General features: G+C 36.2%; 3 protein-coding genes and 1 long non-coding RNA gene across 4 annotated transcripts; 2 read left to right on the top strand and 2 right to left on the bottom strand.

The window, feature by feature from the left end:
* Positions 1-58: 58 nt before the first annotated feature.
* Positions 59-1,107, top strand: LOC108220796 (uncharacterized). Its single transcript, XR_001806796.2, has 2 exons — positions 59-310; positions 489-1,107. It is a non-coding gene; the product is annotated as an uncharacterized LOC108220796 (long non-coding RNA).
* Positions 1,108-1,456: 349 nt separating this feature from the next.
* On the bottom strand, positions 1,457-1,804 carry LOC108221121 (uncharacterized). Its single transcript, XM_017395019.1, has one exon. It carries the CDS (start codon positions 1,802-1,804, stop codon positions 1,457-1,459), a length of 348 nt encoding a protein of 115 aa, XP_017250508.1.
* A 5,865-nt stretch (positions 1,805-7,669) lies between these two features.
* LOC108223937 (glycylpeptide N-tetradecanoyltransferase 1) lies at positions 7,670-13,366 on the top strand. The gene is made up of 2 exons (XM_017398412.2): positions 7,670-7,807; positions 11,829-13,366. The coding sequence occupies exon 2, from the start codon at positions 11,863-11,865 to the stop codon at positions 13,171-13,173; it is 1,311 nt and encodes a 436-aa protein (XP_017253901.1). The 5' UTR covers positions 7,670-7,807; positions 11,829-11,862; the 3' UTR covers positions 13,174-13,366.
* Positions 13,367-16,344: 2,978 nt separating this feature from the next.
* On the bottom strand, positions 16,345-17,332 carry LOC108220537 (mitochondrial import inner membrane translocase subunit TIM23-2). The gene has a single exon (XM_017394335.2). The coding sequence runs from the start codon at positions 17,118-17,120 to the stop codon at positions 16,563-16,565; it is 558 nt and encodes a 185-aa protein (XP_017249824.1). The 5' UTR covers positions 17,121-17,332; the 3' UTR covers positions 16,345-16,562.
* Positions 17,333-18,753: the final 1,421 nt, after the last annotated feature.

Below are 18,753 nucleotides of genomic sequence, written 5' to 3'. Positions count from 1 at the left end.
TGGGGCAATGAAAATATTGAATTTTTAACAAGATGACAAAGAAAAGAGACATCTTCAGAAGAAAAAAACCTCAAAATTGGATACAGATTAGACAGAGAAAAAGAGGGGGGAGAGGGGTGGGAGAGAGAGAGAGAGAGAGATAGATAGAGGGGGGAGAGAGATAGAGGGTGGGTCTGCAGCCCACCCCAGCCACCCCCTACTTCCGCCCCTGGCTGGTGGTTGGTTAGCGGCAAATCCATCAAACAGTATGAATGCTGGAAATGATAAACAAAGTAAACTAGCTGCGTCTAATTCGACCATGGTTAAAGAAGTAAGCTCGATTTAAAAAGCATTTTTTCTTGGTCATGCTCATCTGCTGTTGGAGTCGTATCAATATATGCATTTCTCTTTATGCAAATTTCCGCATTTAAAAGAATATAAATTAATTCAAGATACAATTGGCCTAAAAGTATTGTTTTGCTGCTTCCGTTATTGTTGATGCTGGGCAGTTGCTAGTTCTAGTTCTATAAAGCTTAGTGGATCGTCAAGGTGACCTGCTCGTTCTAGCAGGCATGAACCCCCCACTTGCTGTGGCAGATTCTAGAGATACTCGCCGGCTCTCACTTGGTCATCAGATCATAAGTGTTCTTCTTCAAGCAGACATGGTTCTGGCATGTTGAACTTTGATATGGCTCTCAAAGGTATTAAAGGCCTGCATTTTAACGAAGACAAGTTGCACTAGCCGCGGCTTTGACATGGTCAGTTTACCAGCTGTGAATTTAATTACCATACATCTGGGAGGAATTTACTGTCTACTACGTTTATTAGCATTAGCCGGCCTCTTCAAGTTCCCCGGATATAGCATTGCACATTGCAGTAACAAATGATTACATAGTCCAAGCTCAATTCAGGCAAGTCTATCAGCTTAACCATAATTTCTTTTCTGTTGCTTAGTTCTGGCTGCCCACTTCTGTTACCTTAGTCCAGCATAAATCATATTGGTTCTGTAATATGGTAACTGAGACCACTACATGTAGTTTTTCGACCCATCAAGAAGCAAGCATATTACTTAGTCATGTGCCTAATGATATATTGCTTATTTACCAGAAACAAGCATTGCGTATCTAATTTTTCTATGAAGCATGACATTACATTTCAGCATATTACTCTGCATAATATGACAGCTTGTGCTATTTTAGTTGGATTTCATTCTGCAGAATCACATAATAGTATAACATATATCTATAGCAATTTACAAGTGTATAACATATATGTATAGCAATGTAGGCCTTTTGGCTATTGTTCTTCAATAAAGTATAAAACATATAGAAAAGAGTTGGAAATTATTACAAATCAATAACATCATGTCAGATCAATTACCTTTCCTCTAACTTGATGATCAACACAGATATGTGGTATACAACAGATCATAAAACAAAGAACCTCATAGATATAATCCTGAATTAAACCCAAAAAATCACCTCCATCCATAAACAATGTCCTTGATCCACCTAAAGCTCTTCCTGAAAGACCCTTTGACTTTACCTTCCACAGTATAAACCTTGTATCCTGCAACCCTTTTCTTTCTCTGCAGCTCTGGATCATTAAAACTCCAGGTTTTCGCGGTTGACCCGAGACTGTTCTTGCTTTTCTTGATCTGCACTTCTTTATAGTTAGCTGCTGGATTTGATGCATGATTAGTACTGTAACTCCTCAGATCTTGCATACTAGTTGGAACTACTTGTCTTCCTCCTGCACTGTTGTTGTAGCTTTCAATCTGCATATCTCTGCCATCTCTGCATGACTGAGATCTGAAATGCTCCATTATGATCCCGAAAAGTCGTTAGAATATAATGATCCTGGTAAAAAATCTCGATATTTTTATTTCAAGGAGATTATAAAAAGGTGATCTTTGAGCTTTGAGCTTTGAGGGTGTTTTTCTTTGATGAAGTAGTTAGATTCTGACCTCAAATTTCAACAGATTGATTTTATTACATGTTTGAATGATTATTTGCATTTGGCTGCTGAGTGTGAATGATCTGGTGACGCTGGATTGGCACGTGGATGCGTTGACCGGTCAATGTTAATTTGTTGACTAGACGACAAATTACTCTTCAATTTTACCTCTTGAATTGGAATTTTTAATAATTTATTTTCTTAACGTGTTTAACCTGGAAAAAGTCACCACCGCACCCATCTCAAAGATATTCGTGAAATTGTTCTTTTCTGATTGTGATATTATTCAAATTTAAGCATCTCGTTGATTTTGTGAGTGAAATGTTTTATTTGTGTGATTTTATTCGATATTGTTTTGGAGCTAAGTGTCACCTAATTTTTTATATTTACATATGGGCAATGGGCACTGTTCGAGCTGGATTTTGCGGGGTTAAATGCTAAAGAATTAAGCTAAGAACAATAAAGTAAATAGACAAAGATTGGTGACGCGGAAAACCCCCGAAGAGGAAAAAACCGCGGGAGGGTTGAAACCCTGCCAAAAATGTGTTCCACTATAATTAGGAAGTTGCGTACAAGTGATTGAATGATTGTGTTTACAGTAGAAATTGATTGCCTATCTCATATCTCTAGCCCTGTTTATATAGATCACATGCTAACTAACCACCCCTATTTCTACTCCACGTGCGCACCTCCCTTTTATCTGTTACATTGACTCTTTCAATACTTATCCTTGCTATTTACCCGCTTGACCAATTCTTCTGTGATTCAAACTGCTTCTGTGCCGTCATGTGCCTACATCCCGTCATGGCCTGCCAACATGCCTTCATGTCACGTCTTGACACCTGCAAATTCCTGTTATAACAATAGCCCCAGATTTTATTGATTCATTTAATCAATTTAATCAATAAAATCTCTCTTGATGATTTCATCTCTGATAATTCCCAGGTCATATAGTCGTTCCATGTCATACGCCACCAGCCACTCTTATTCTGTCCTGCAGGCTCCTTAGACCACTTTGGCTGCTCGTCAAGCTTTTAAACAGAACCTCCACTCATTCAAAGAGCCCGAGAAAGAACATAGCTGTTGTGCAGCCAGATTGTTGTTTTTGATGGACTTGGTTGAATCATATGTACGGCCTTTGTGAGTTGCTCCGAAAGATGATTATGAGGATCGTCAATCTGGATAAGACGAGCCATATGAGATGACCAATCTTAGACTAGCAGCTCTTGTCCTTTAGTATTTACTCATGAAGCCCCATGTCGTCGTAGTCACAGACTTTTGTCTTGACTTGTCAGTTTTTGTTGAATCTTTTCTCGCTTTGTTTCACCCTTGTGGTGAGGATTGAAATTGTTCTGTTGATCTTGTCAAGCTTTCGGGCGAGGATCATTATCGCTATCATGTCCTTATGAACGTGTTCTTCCTGTGTTACTTCGAGTAATTTTGAATTTAGTTAATTACAACGCATTCGCGTCATGGGGGTGTCGTCCTCTCAAAGTGTTTCGCAGTTGTTCCTCCATGTCGTCTGTTTTCTCAATAATTTTGTGTTCGTCATAGATATATTTCATTACGTGATTTTGGCGTTGTTAATTGTCGTTACATTCGTTAATATATTAAGCTTTTGTCGAATGAATGATATCGCACATCTTGATTGTTAGTTCATGGGAAGCCCCAGTAAGTTTGTTGTCTACAACGTGTAACATATGTTGGTCATCGATATGTCGGATGTTGATTTGTAGTATACAATATCTAAGTTCGAAGTAAATTATAAATTGTTAAATAAGTAGTCGACAAATTTGATAATTTTCAAATGTTGATGCACGTCATATACGTATTCGACAAACGCATAGTTTTCAATCGTTGTTGTATTCGACAAATTTGTTTATTTTCAAACGTTGATGCATGCATTCGTAGGCTGGCTAAAAGGCCTTTCCCTCTTGAAACTCAACTCGTAATCGTAATTGTGGTTGGATAATATCCTAGTGCATCATTAATTGTTTGTGGTGTCGGCAATAGTGTCGTTAACGTAGTCAAATAATTGTAATAGGATGGGTGATCAACCCTCCTATTTTAAGTGGCATATTACAAATCTTATTCACACAATATCATGTCATAGGGAGTAAAAATTATTATGTCTAACATCTATGGTTTGCATGCAAATCACTCATGGGCATACATGATCTATATAGAGTAAATTAAAGCAAGTCATCAAATCATGCGAAGGAAAACATGTTGTTATTCGAAATCAACTAAATATAGCAATCATCATGAAACATAATCCAGGTGGCATAAGTCAAAGCACAAATAAATCTCCTAATCGACTTATTACTCTACTTCTACTAAGAAAACAAAGGAAAGATAAGTCGCATTACATGTGATACTAGTTCAAATGTAAGGCGTTTCGGATTCCTGGTGTCTGAATTCCATCCGGGGTGATTGACTAAAAGCTGTCGTGTCCAAGTATTCATTGTCATAGCAGGGCGCTTCGCACATGTCGGCAGACTTATGAACTGTAGCCATTGTATCCCCCCTGTGGCGACTTATTTTCTGGAACTTCAAATAACGGGATAGATAAAAAGCAACATCATCACATGTGATAAGTCTTTAAGTGTAGTGCATTCCAGCTTCCAAGGATTTGTTCTCCATCCAACGTTACAAGTCGGTAAGCTCCTTCTTGTCTTCCTCCAGGCGCACTTGAGCCATCGCCTTAGCTTGTACGTCGTCTAGGGTCTTACACGGGTACTTCGTGAGTTCATCGTAGAGTGGTGAGTCCCAATCTAGGCCTCTTCGGAAGGCTTCTATGGCTGTCGGGATGTCGCAGTTGGTTATAGTGACTTTCTCATGATTGAACCTAGTCAGATAATCTCGAAGTGGCTCTCTATATCTCTGGACAATCTTGTACAGATCGCTCGTAGTTTTTTCGAACACCCGGCTACTTGCGAACTGAAGGTTGAAAGCGTCGACTAAGTCAGCAAATGTCTCGATACTTCCGTTAGGCAAACCCACATACCACTGTAAAGCCGGTCCGGTGAGCGTCGAGCCAAACCCTTTGCACATGCATGGCTCTCTCATTTCCCTGGTTATTGGCACTGTGAACATTCTCTGCTTGTATTGAGCTATGTGCTCTTGTGGATCACTAGTGCCGTCGTAAGACTTCATGGGCGGCACCGTGAAACGCTTTGGGATATCCACCATGGCTATGTTGTCGGGGAAGGGGCAGTCTGCGTAGCTGGTTGGCGTTGCTTTTTCTAAGGGTTTTGGCACTCCTGGGATGCGTTGTACTATTTCTTTCAGGTCCTGTAATTCCTTCCACATAGGTTCTGTCGCGTGGCTGCGTGATTTGGAAGATTTATGTCCTTTCTTTCTCTTCTTGTTCAGCTTGTTACGTCCATGTCTTCCGTTATGTCCCCCGAGACCATTTTCATTTTCACGTTCATCGTTGACCTCTGGATTCTCGTGATTAAGGTTTTCTATTTCAATCTCCTCGTCACACTCTTCTTCATCCCCATCGTCCATGTTCAGACGCCTAGCCCCACTTGCCAATGTTCGCCTTGTCGTAGTTCTGGTTCTGCGTAATGCCTGATTCTCAGATTGTAATGTCTCCCTCTCCGACCTCCATGCTTCTTTCTGAGCATCCATGTCTGCTTGCAGTTTCTTGATTGTCTTGGCCATCTGTCGTATCGTAGCATTGTCTCCTTGGCTCGTGGAACCGCCTTGCTGTTGATCACCCGTCGACATGTGTTTCTACGTTGAATCTTTAGCAAGTTTCCCACAGACGGCGCCAATTGTTCGAGCTGGATTTTGCGGGGTTAAATGCTAAAGAATTAAGCTAAGAACAATAAAGTAAATAGACAAAGATTGGTGACGCGGAAAACCCCCGAAGAGGAAAAAACCGCGGGAGGGTTGAAACCCTGCCAAAAATGTGTTCCACTATAATTAGGAAGTTGCGTACAAGTGATTGAATGATTGTGTTTACAGTAGAAATTGATTGCCTATCTCATATCTCTAGCCCTGTTTATATAGATCACATGCTAACTAACCACCCCTATTTCTACTCCACGTGCGCACCTCCCTTTTATCTGTTACATTGACTCTTTCAATACTTATCCTTGCTATTTACCCGCTTGACCAATTCTTCTGTGATTCAAACTGCTTCTGTGCCGTCATGTGCCTACATCCCGTCATGGCCTGCCAACATGCCTTCATGTCACGTCTTGACACCTGCAAATTCCTGTTATAACAGGCACCAAGGCCATGTGCTTTGTTTGTGTAATATTTAATTTATATATCCGGCCATATGACAAATTTATACAAGGAATATGTGAAATATTCTTTAAGCATCCTAGCACGTGAAATTTTATTCCCTTGACAATGCTAAGATTTTTTGAATTCGATAATAGTTTTCAATGCAGGTTTTTGGATTGATTTAAAATATCCAGATTGTTTAGTTTGTGTAACACCGAGAATAATAGAATATATGAATATGGTTATGTGTTTCATTTTGTGCTATATAAAAAATCCCTCGAACTCTTCTTGTCATGTACAAAATTAAGGGAGATTATCCGATAAATCATTTTTAAGCTTTATATTGCAAACTTACTACTTCATTAATCTAATTGCATATTACGTTTTTAGTAGAAAAAAAGAGATCTAAATTGCATTAATATGGTACTTTCATTCTATTGTTTAAACTCATCGTCCTTCTCTCCCCATTAAACTAAATGGCAACTACAAGAGTGACGAAGAAGAGGATGTGATGTTGAGTCATTTCATATTGTAGTAGAGATTCATTAAACTAAATGTTATAATTGGTCGCTGAGTGTGGTGGCGTGTGGTGATTTGCCTACGAGGTTGAAGGTTGGTTACTTTTAGTTGATTTCTACTTTGTTGTGTTTATATTAGTATAACTCCTGTAGGGGTATTCATTTTTCTGCATTTGCAATTAGTTGCAACTTATTATGTAACTAGATTTAATTTGAAAAAAAATCAAAATTGCATTTCTGGTTGCATACATGGTTGCTAGTAGTTACAAATATGGTTGCATATGCAACCACCGTATGTTTACAAATATTTTTTTAGAATATAGTATTTTTGTAATTTGTTTTAAAAAATGATAGCATATTTGCCAAAATTCTTTTAAACTTGATTATATATGAAAAAGCCCTTTATTCTCCTTTCAATTAATATTATTTGAATTTGACATTTTTCCCTAAAATTGATAGATTTCTCTAAAATTGATTAATTAAGAATAAAATAATATTAATATATATAAATACACACACAACCTGATCCGGTTTAAATTTTTTAAGAATTTTTGACCCGAATTAAAATTTGAGTTTTTATGAGATGAAATCTTTGATTGAGTTTAAAATTTTAGTACAAAAAATTTGTGTGGTTTGATGATCATCTTCAGATTAGTAGTTTATGAAATGTGGTTAATGTCGCAGAAACACAATATATCACTTATCAAAATATTTAACGGATAAATTTAATTATTATTGATCAACTAATTTAATTGGTTTTTTTTTCAAATCACATCGAAATCTATCGATTAAGTAATCGGGCCACGTTTATACAAATTTGTCATAAATCTAGACAATATTTGAAACTGAAAAATACATTATAATATAAATTATACATATAATTTTATAATATATTACTTTAAATTTTCGGTCAAGTTTTCAAATTTTTACAAATTTATATGATTTTTGGCATAAATTTGATCTTGAAAACGGAGATATAATTAGAATTATGTTTATAAAATACGAAATGGGCAATTGATAAGCCTCGTCGATAGATACATAAAATAGTTAGGGCAAGACGAGAAGAGCAAGGAGGCACAGCGACAAGAAAGCCGGCACGCTACCTTGGATCTGTATGTTCTTCCCTTCCGATCATTTACTACTTTCATTATACTCTTTGCTTTTAGTTTCATATCTCTTGTTTTTTTTATCATCTGTTAATATATTGCTTTTGTTGGTGCTCAGCTTGTTCTATTTTTGTTTAATTTCAATTTCATTTTTCTAGTGTTATTTTAATTGATTCTCCAGCTTTGATTGTTACTCGAGGATATGGTAATTATAAACTGTCCAAACTTGCGGATAGGTTGTCAATTTAGGAGAAATATTATGAATGGAAGGATAATTGAACTAGATTCTACGGAATTTAAAAAAAGAGAGAGAGAGTTTAAGTATAGCTCGGTTAAACCGCCGATTTCTCGGCTCATTTAAAGTGTGGATTGTAATTATCATATTGTACTATGAAATTGATGTAGGTTAGATAGATATTAACATAGTCCTAGGTAATTGATTTGTTGTAACTTGTACCCTGGCAAAGTTGCAGGTCTATACACTAGAGGAGCACACTATTTCTCTTAAAGTAAGTGGCGGATTTAACAGTTGAATGGTTTACATGAGGCTCGGAACTTGCACCTTATAAGTCATACTGAATTCTTGGTTACACTTACACCCGCTACGTACACATTAAGATTGCTTATTTTTTTAGTATAGTCCAAGATTAAGAACCAAGTGTTTTTGCCACATACCCAATAAAATACTTCTATATGAGGTATTCCTTTTACCGAGTTCAATGGATGCAGTAGCTACTTGGGTATATATTAGGTGAACTGCTTGAAGTTTGTCCGAATAAGTTAGGTTATTTATAAGCAAATGGTTAGCCAATAATGTATTATTAGTCTAAGACAATGTTCATAGTTTAGTGGGATACTATTCCTTACTACTTGGGGTGTAAACGAGCCGGGCCGAGTCAAACAATGCAAGACTTGAGTTGGAGTTCTACTAAGTAGTTCAAGCTTGGGCTCGATCGAGCCTTAACTTTTAAGCTCGAAGGTTTGCTTGACAGGAATTCAATAGGTTCGAACTTGTCTTGAAAGCTCGGATCGATTTGACTAGATATTGACAAAAGCTTGAATGTGATATAGGGTTGAAATTTTATGATGCATATATTTTGCTTACTGAAGCTTTAATCAGCAATTACCAACTCACTGAGGAGGGGATAATTTTCCACTTAACTATGAGCGATGCTCTAAGAGCTTTATTAACTATTTGTTTGAGTTAAATAAAATTGATTTTCACAAGAATTATTACTTATGGATTAATTATGATATTGAAGAAGAGGATTGGGAAGAGTTCAAAGAGTTTTAACAATGCAAGAAAGAAGCGTTCGATGTAATTCATAGATCTTAAAAAATATTCCAAGACTCAAAAAAGTTTCAAAGTAAAAAGCACAATACAAGAGACTTATGGTATTGGTCTGATTTTATATTGGTGCAATATCATCCCTACTTTGTGAGGTAAATGATGTGATTTTAAGCTTTTAAGATTCTGTTATTTTCTTTGTAGCATATTTAAGATAGATTAATGCATTCTTTATATATATATATATATATATATATATATATATATATATATATATATATATATATATAAATATATGATTAACTGATGTAACCATATCAATCCAAGTCCTGAGCTCCATTAAAGATTTTTGTTCCAAGGAGCCCATTCTAGGACCAGAGGAACATCAACCTCACTAATCATGTTCATAAAGTTTTTGATTTGTATGATCTGAAGTTCCATAGAAATAAACATCTCTTATGGTTATTATACTTATCAAGGTAGTATTTAAAATACTCTTGGACATGATAAATGTTGTATTTATCACGATAAACTACACTGAACACATTTGCTTTAGATTTGATAAATGATGTTTTCCATGACCGATGGAATACACATGTTGGCGTGATTATAACATCTGTAACTCAGTAGAGTAGCAAGTCTTAATTAAATGTTGGATATATCACAACATCTGAAGCTGAAGAGGTTTATTGAAAGCCCCTCGCTTTGGGAGGATTGGAAGAAATGTTGTAGATAATATCGAAGGTGGGGTTTCTCATTTGTGTAACAAGCGAGAGCTTTTGATATGATGCCAGACAGATGGTAAAAATCTTTATGCCTCATGTATAAAGGTCTCAGCTGCCATAGACCTCGCCCATTGATATTATCTGTAGTAGTTCTTTCAATCCTACCAAGAAGCTTGGGTTATGCCAAAGCTTAATTTATATATTTTAAAGCAAATGTCTGTGTGGTTGGTTGTGATGGATATTCCATCATACACTAGGATCAAAATGAAACATTCCCCTTAAGGTTGTGGTGTCACATGACAAATCATTGAGAAGGTCCCCACACAAAATGAGTTCTCAAACATCCATCAATATTGGGAAGCTCTTTTAACTAGATCTTGGCACCTATAGTTACCAAGAAAGTCTCACCTATAACTGTGTGTGCATTTTCTGGTGTGAGAGGTAGAGTAAAGTTATTTAATTCTGAACATCCAACTTCCATATATTGGACTGTTGGAGCTACTATTAGCAATGAAATCTCAAGATGTAAATTATTTTGCTTGCAAATATGCAAATAGCTATTGCATCCTTGAAAATTGGTCAATAGGATAGCTCATCTACCAGTTGTCTGTTGAAGCATACTTTAAAGGGACATTTTCACTTATCCTGCTCTTCAAGCTGCGAGGAAGTAGGATGCGTGCAGCCTTACCACTACTCATGAGTAGAGTCGCTGTTTCTGGAAATTGACCCCTAGCATATCAGAGAAGAGAGTGGAATACATGACCATTTGATCATGAGTCGGGCACCTAACCACTGTGCCAGCTCGACCTAAATTAACTGATAACGGTTGAATTAAATAATCCGATTTTTACATTGGCACTACAATTAAAGAGATCTAAATTAATATTAGTTTTTGTTATAATCAAAACTCTCTTGAGTTTTTACCCGATGTCAGAATTTGCATTGTTTCTATTATAGTGTTTCTTCATAGTTCCTGTTTGGTGTTTTAATTTAGTAATTTGTTAACAAAGTTTAGTGCTAAGTAGTATGGGAAAATTAATTTTAAAGTCCCTGAATTATATGCACTTTTTTTTCTAGATCCCTGAACTATAAATGTCAATTCATAAGTGATTCAACTCTTGATTTTTTCCTACCTGGGTCCTTCCGTTAGATTTGGTTTGACGTCGTTAGTTTTTCCGGCGAACTTGGTCGGAAAAGCTCAAATCCGGTGAGCTCGAATTTTCCGAAGAGGCTAATTTGAACATTAAAAATCACAAAAATTATATGAACATGCTCATAATCACACGATCTATCAATCTACATCATTATAATTCGAATAAAAGCTATTAAAATGAAAACTAATATTCAAATCAAAATTCGGAAATTACCAAACTAAATTTTGATGGTATAGATGGATAGGGGATTGAAAAACGAGCAATTTGATTACTTAAGTTTCAAATTTGGATACCGGAATCACCTTCAAAGTTATCTTTGATTCTTATGAACTTCAGATGAACTAACGGCGTCAAACCAGATCTAACGGAAGGACCCATAAAGGAAAAAATCAAGAGTTGAATTACTTATGAATTGACATTTATAGTTCAGGGATCTAGAAAAAAAATTGTCTATAGTTCAGGGACTTTAGAATTAATTTTCCCTAAATAGTATAGTACCTTTATCGCTTCCTTGACATGAAGATGTCACAATAAATTGATTGTTCAATTTCTAACATATATATTATGCAAATCTATACTCGATCTCTGAATAATACTCAAGGAAGTGATCCCGTGATTGATTTCTAATTAATGATTTTGTCTTTTGCGGTCTCCATTGCAATCTTCAGGACCCCATTAAAGCTTTTCTTCTTTGAACTCTCTTCTACATGATCCTGTAATATGCTAAAGTCTGTCGATAATGTAAAATTTACTCTCTTTTTCCTGTACCCTGACATTAATCTTGCTTGTGCTGCATTTTTTAATTGAATCATATAGTGTGATGAAGTGATTTTGTAAATCTTGAATTTGTTTTTGTACAGTCTATTTATATCGCCGTTGAAGTCGCAATTGGAAATGGCTGATCACGATTCAAATTCCAACTCGCTTCTGGAAAATCAAACCCCTAATCCGGATGGGAATTCAGCTTCTGAGAATGAGAGTGATGCATCAATTGATTCTCTAGCGCGACAGGTTCAGGAATCTCTTTCTCTGGCAAAGAGACACAAATTTTGGGAAACCCAGCCTGTTGGTCAGTTCAAGGATCTTGGTGACTCAAGCTTGCCTGAAGGACCTATTGAACCTCCAACACCATTGTCTGAAGTCAAACAAGAACCTTATAACCTTCCCAATCTCTATGAATGGATTACTTGTGACATGGAAACAACTGAGATGTGTACTGAGGTATATAACCTCCTCAGTAATAATTATGTGGAGGATGATGATAACATGTTCAGGTTTAACTACTCTAAGGAGTTCCTTCATTGGGCTCTTCGCCCTCCTGGTCATTACAAGAGCTGGCATATTGGAGTTCGAGTTAAGAGTTCAAAAAAACTGGTTGCTTTTATAACTGGAGTCCCTGCAAGACTTCGTGTGCGGGACAGTATTGTTCAAATGGCAGAAATCAATTTCCTTTGTGTTCATAAGAAGCTTAGATCAAAACGACTTGCTCCGGTCATGATTAAAGAGGTGACTAGGAGGGTTCACTTGGAAAACATTTGGCAAGCAGCTTATACAGCTGGTGTGGTTCTCCCTACACCCATATCAACTTGTCAGTACTGGCATAGATCATTGAACCCAAAGAAACTAATTGATGTTGGGTTTTCTAGACTTGGGGCAAGAATGACCATGAGCCGCACGATAAAACTTTACAAGTTACCGGAGTCAACTGTTACTCCTGGATTTAGGAAGATGGAACTCCATGATGTTCCTGCGGTTACCCGTTTACTTAGGAACTACTTGCTGCAGTTTCTTGTCGCACCTGACCTTGATGAAAATGATGTGGAGCACTGGCTTCTTCCAAAAGAGGATGTTGTGGACAGTTTTTTGGTTGAAAGCCCTGAAACCCATGAAATAACTGATTTCTGCAGTTTTTACACTCTCCCATCATCCATTCTGGGCCACCCTAGTCACTCAATTCTGAAGGCTGCATATTCCTACTACAATGTATCTACCAAGACTCCGTTGCTTCAGCTGATGAATGATGCTCTTATAATGGCAAAACATAAAGATTATGATGTTTTTAATGCATTAGATGTCATGCAAAATGACTCGTTTCTGAAGGAGCTGAAATTTGGACCAGGTGATGGGAAGCTCCATTATTATCTCTATAACTACAGAATAAAACATGTCTTGAGACCATCAGAACTTGGTCTCGTCCTCTTGTAGTTATGCTCTTCTGCATCATATGGGATCTTCGAAAGAAATCTTCTTGTAACCAGGGCTGAACATTTTATTTCATAATACACCTGTAATTGGGCCTTGTGTTGTATTTGTGTTTTTGGATTCGGGAATCAGATTTTTCTGTGGTACTGTTGCAGCAAATTTTGGATCTAAAGAACTCTTTTATTTGGTTTTGCAAGTGTTCTCTCCCATGTTGAGTTTGTACAAGGCATGCTAGGTTTTTGTTTTAAATTACATTGAACTATTTACTTGTCTCGTAATTTCTGGGCAGCCAGGAACTTCAATTACTGGCCAAATAGAGCCAGGAACTTTTGCCGTTTACACTGTTCAAGTTATGCTGACAACTGGTGAATACCGTCCTGGTTTATGAACTTTAACGGTGTAAACTCAGTTCTAAGCTTATATATTCAGCTTCTTTACACAAATCTGATCATGCTTAATTCATTCTACTTGGCTAATTTGAATTTTCATTGTTAATGCTTAGATATGATGAAATCCCATTCGAGTTGTTCTGTTTATTGTTTGGACAAGTCAAAAGATGACTACTCTCCTGTATGTACAGATTTTTAGAAATGTTAAACGTGAACATTTAGATTTTAGGCTGTGTTCGACTTGAATGGAACGAAATGAGGGGGAAATGGAATGAAAATATATATATAGAAGTTCAATGAAGAAAAAAAAAGTATGAGATAATAGTGATCTTTTATGAAGAAAAAAAAAGTATGAGATAATAGTGACAAATATGAATGGGTTTCAATTTCTTATGATAGAGATAGTAAGGAAACATGATGCACAAATGCAGTGAGCATTCCTTTCAAAACATGTAGGTTAAAATTCTAGTTAAAATAGTAGCAATGAAATTATTGAACGAATGAAAAATATAGACATTCTCACTAGCCAACACCATGTTATAGTACAAAATTCATTTCATTCTCACTCCATTCCATTCAATCAAGTGAACGCAACCATAGATTTTGATAATCACTACCGCTAAGCTGACTTTGGGCAACACACTGTAGTTTCGAATCATATTTTATCAAACCAAAGATACACACACATAAATCCCAATACAATGCAATGCTTAAATGAACATTAACAAGACACCATCCACTCATCTATGGCGTCTTATAATTGCCACAAATTTTCATGCAGTGTGCATTAGCAGGTGATGATTTCTGCAGAAAATTTCATGCTTGCTAAAGAACAAGGTTGGATGCATGTATCACCAGACTTGTCCAGAGAGAAGTCATTCTATGATGACTTGTGCCAGATTGCTACATATAATATGAGCAAGTAAAAATACATGTTAACTATGAGCAGGGACGGATACAGCAGGGGTCTCGGGGGTGCTTAGCTCGGGGGGCCTAAGCACCCCCTTGACCCAAAAAAATTAAATATATGTAGCAAAATTAAAACTTTATATATATAAGCACCCCCTAAATTTTTTTTAGTAGTGTTTAATAGGTTTGATATGTATGATGTTATACTTGACATTGAGAAATGAGAACTTCGTTTATGATTTTTATCTTTAATGGTATTTAAGCCAAGCCCCCGGCGTTTATCTAATCCTTGGTCTGCCCCTGACTATGAGCCCCTGAACTTATATCATTACAAGCTATCTAACACACTATAGTCGGGTGGCAGTAAGCGAAAGCATAACCAAGATTCGAGAAATACACTAACATCTTCTAATAGGTAAAAATAATACAAACTTCAGCCTAAAAATGCCAAATGATAGTTTTTCATCCTATTTATGCGACTCCGGTCTGAAAACTCTGAATTTGTAACCAATATTAATAACTACAGTACTAATATCTAATTTACTGTGGAAGTGTCGCTTCCAAAAGCCATGTTCCAACTCAAAGTTTATGATAAAGTAAATATTTAAGCCTGCAATCCCAACCAATACATATTTAGCAAAAAAAAAAAAAGAAAACATGATTATATATTTAGTGCAAATCCAAGCGCTGTGGAAGCATCCAGTGCTGGTCGCCTGGTCCGTGTTATAAGACCCGAACCAATGCCACAAGAAATGAAGCAACTGTAGCATTAGTACAGCAGTACTAATACAGCAAAATATTACCAAAGCATAACGACCATTTCAAACTAGTGAATCCGTCATCTAGTAAACGTACGTCCAAACTAATTCTTTTGAGCACAAAATGTTGTCAGTTTCTACACCTAGTATATAAGGCTGCCAATAAAAAATCAATAATCCTAAATTCAGTTGCAACATATTTTCCTATTTGTTACACCTGTCCAAAAAATTTAGTATTTTCAATATAGACTCTTTACTCGTCTTTAAACAAACGACAAGAACATATGTTCAAATTAGTCAGTTACCAAGTGTTATTTTCCTAGTCATCATAGCAACTTCTTCAATGGCCTTCATATCTAGCCTTTTATGAACTTGAAAGTTGTTTAACTACGACATAGCAACACTATCGTGCAATTTATCAGTGGATCTTGTGATTCATGTGAGGGAATAAGATAATCACTCACTAATATCCTATAAACTCAAATAATAATATGCACTTAAACGCATTGCTACTAGCATCCAGAAGCATTCTATACTACTTGCAGAATCAGATTGAATTATATAATGATTCCTATATCACTTGCCACCCCAACTATATGTACTAAACATCATAAATAAAAGAACCACCAAAGATAATTATAACTTCCCTTAATACATGCCATATAACTTGCCCAGCCCTAAAATAATAATTTAGAAAACAAAAACAACATAACTTTGCGGGAAGTTTATTTTGGTAAGTGCATTTGGGTTGGAAAAGGAAGTGGCATGTCCTGATTTTGGATATTACCAAATGCTACTGAAGTGACCTTCAGGGAAAGTTATACAAATTGCGCTTGATTGCTTTCTTGAATAACTTATGACAATACTAACTCAAAACTTGTCCCTGCCAAAACATAACTAAAGCAATTATCACACTCTTCGATAGTGGACGCCATAGATATAATATACCACTGAAGGTAAACCAGCATATGAGATCGTATACAAATATGACATTCCACATCAGTAAATAGTAAACAAAAGAAATTGATAACACACAAATTATAGATCGAGCTCTACTTCCGAATTTAACCAAACAGTTGGCCATAAGAAACAGCTACAAACATCTCAACATTACATCATAAATAAAATAATATCATGCATTCAATATATTAAGGTTCAATTAAATTTATTCAGAAACTCAGTTTCTTCATCAAAGCATGCACCTTTACATGCCAAACATGCAACTACAACAGGCGAAAATGAAAACCCATCATTTCAGACCCGAACCATCAAAATTGTATTACAATTAAACCCGAAATGACATACATAAAAATATATCACCAAACCCTCGACAAATTCAAATAGGCACATACCGCCTCAGCATTTGCTTCCCCGTGACCGCCACTCCCACAACAACACCCCCAATCGCCCCAGCCACCGCCGCAGACCTCACACCAGCCGCCGCCTTATAAAGCACTCCGGTCCCCAACCCCGCCGCCACACTATTAATCACATCATCCGTATCCCTCAGCGACACCATCCCACTCTCCAACCCAGCATACATCAACCCGATCACCCCGGCCCGGTTCCCAAATTTCCGACCCGTGTGACCCGACCCGTTCAACACCCGATTAATCCTGAGCTTCAAAGTATCCCCCGGCTCCGACGCCTTCACCCCCTCAACAAAACCAATTCCGGCGCCGGCGACCGCTCCGGCGAGATACGAAATACCCGTATAATACGTCAAATTCTCGCCCCAAGAGCGGCGCTGAGCGATGGCTTCTTCTTGGAACAAGAACTCAGGCGAAGTGGGCAGCTTGTAGAGATTCTGAATTGGGACTTGGAGATCTTGATATGGGTTGTAGAGTCGACGATTTGGTTCATTCGGGTCGGGTTGATTTGGTGGATATGCCATTGATTGGGATTGATTTGGGGTTAGGGTTTATAAAGATTGGATCTTTTTGTTCCCCTCTTTTGTTTTATAAAGAAAGGGGCATCGGAAACACAGTAGGTGACGCAAAGCAAGATTGTCTGCAAATACTGTACTTGAGTTCTAAAATTCCACAACAAATACACATATATAGGCAGGCTTATCTGTGCAAGCTAAACAGGTTTGGCACTCCTTTTCGTTGTAAATAAAATGTATTTCAGGAAATGAGAAGATTAGATGTTTTTATTAATTCCGATATTTGAAGGGTCTTGTTCCCTGTCAACCTGTTGTCGGGAAAGTGTTATCAAACACACTATACTGGAGTAGTTCGATTTAGATTTCAAAAGCTCAGATCTAATTTTGGGTTTTTAATGTATCCGCTATAATTTTATACGTTAATGTCTCAAAAAGCATGTATCATGTAGACCTTAGTATTTTGTTTAAGAGAAAAAACGTTACACGAAATAGTATTGGATCATCCTAATTTTGTCTAAGCCTATATCTTATAGCGTTTTAAAAGAAAAAGAAAATATACAAACAAGTGTTAAGTTATCAAATCCTGATGAAGATTTCATTATCTTCTACTCATAGATTTCTAAACCGATAAATTGCTTATTCCCGGCGATCACATCCCATCAATTTGAATGCTGATTAGAAAAGTTAGTTAAGATTTCATTCGAGAAATCAAAAAGAGCCCAAACTGAATCATCAAAGAAAGTCAAGAATCATGTCACAGCGAGAAATCAAAGAGATCAGAGTTCATAAATTTGTTATTTCTTGCTTTTCTTCTTGATTTTGCGAGATTTGAGGTCTTTTTTCTATTTATTGTGTAAAGAAAAAATATATCAATATATCTGCCTATGATTCAAATTAAAAAAATATTTTTCCCCTGCTTATCATATAAAGAAAATATATATCAATTAATTTGTCTCTAGTTCAAATTAATAAAATATTTTTACCTATTGTCTCGCGTTCAATTTTTCGCTCGACTTCAAAATATCTTATATCTATTTTATAATATCAAAAAGATTAATTTTAATCATCTTATCACTCAACTTGATTATTTCAAGAACATTCCTTATTTTATATGTCCATTTTTAAAAGAATTATGTATTAGAGGTATCTAATTTTCGTAGGATTTTTTTTGATTGAAACCATATATTATACGTGGATAAAATTAGTTATACTATCCAAAATGATAAAACAGATTTATAGTTGAAATGAGAAAATTCTAAAAATACATGTATCCAATTTCTATCGATCTGAATCAAGGGTGATGTATTCGATTGAGATTTAATATATATTTTTTCATTCAAATTTGAGGGTATTCAATTGAAATTGTTTAAAATCCATCAAGATCTTGTGATATTCAATTGAGATTTTAAATTATACTACAAAATCCTAGAGATTCAGTCAGGATTTTAATTTATACTTAAAATCATGATAATATTCACTTGGGATTGAAATCACCATAATATCCAGTTGGGTTTCCTTAAAATCCATTAAAATCTGATGGCATTCAAATGATGGTTTTTTTTAATGTCATAAAATGATGGATTTTGTGATATTGTTCAATGTATTTTATGTTTTTTGAAATCCGATCAAAATCCATGAAGGA

Source organism: Daucus carota, chromosome 5 (assembly GCF_001625215.2).
Source record: "Daucus carota subsp. sativus chromosome 5, DH1 v3.0, whole genome shotgun sequence".
NCBI classification, from domain to species: Eukaryota; Viridiplantae; Streptophyta; class Magnoliopsida; order Apiales; family Apiaceae; genus Daucus; species Daucus carota.
This window is presented reverse-complemented; position numbering and strand designations above follow the sequence as displayed.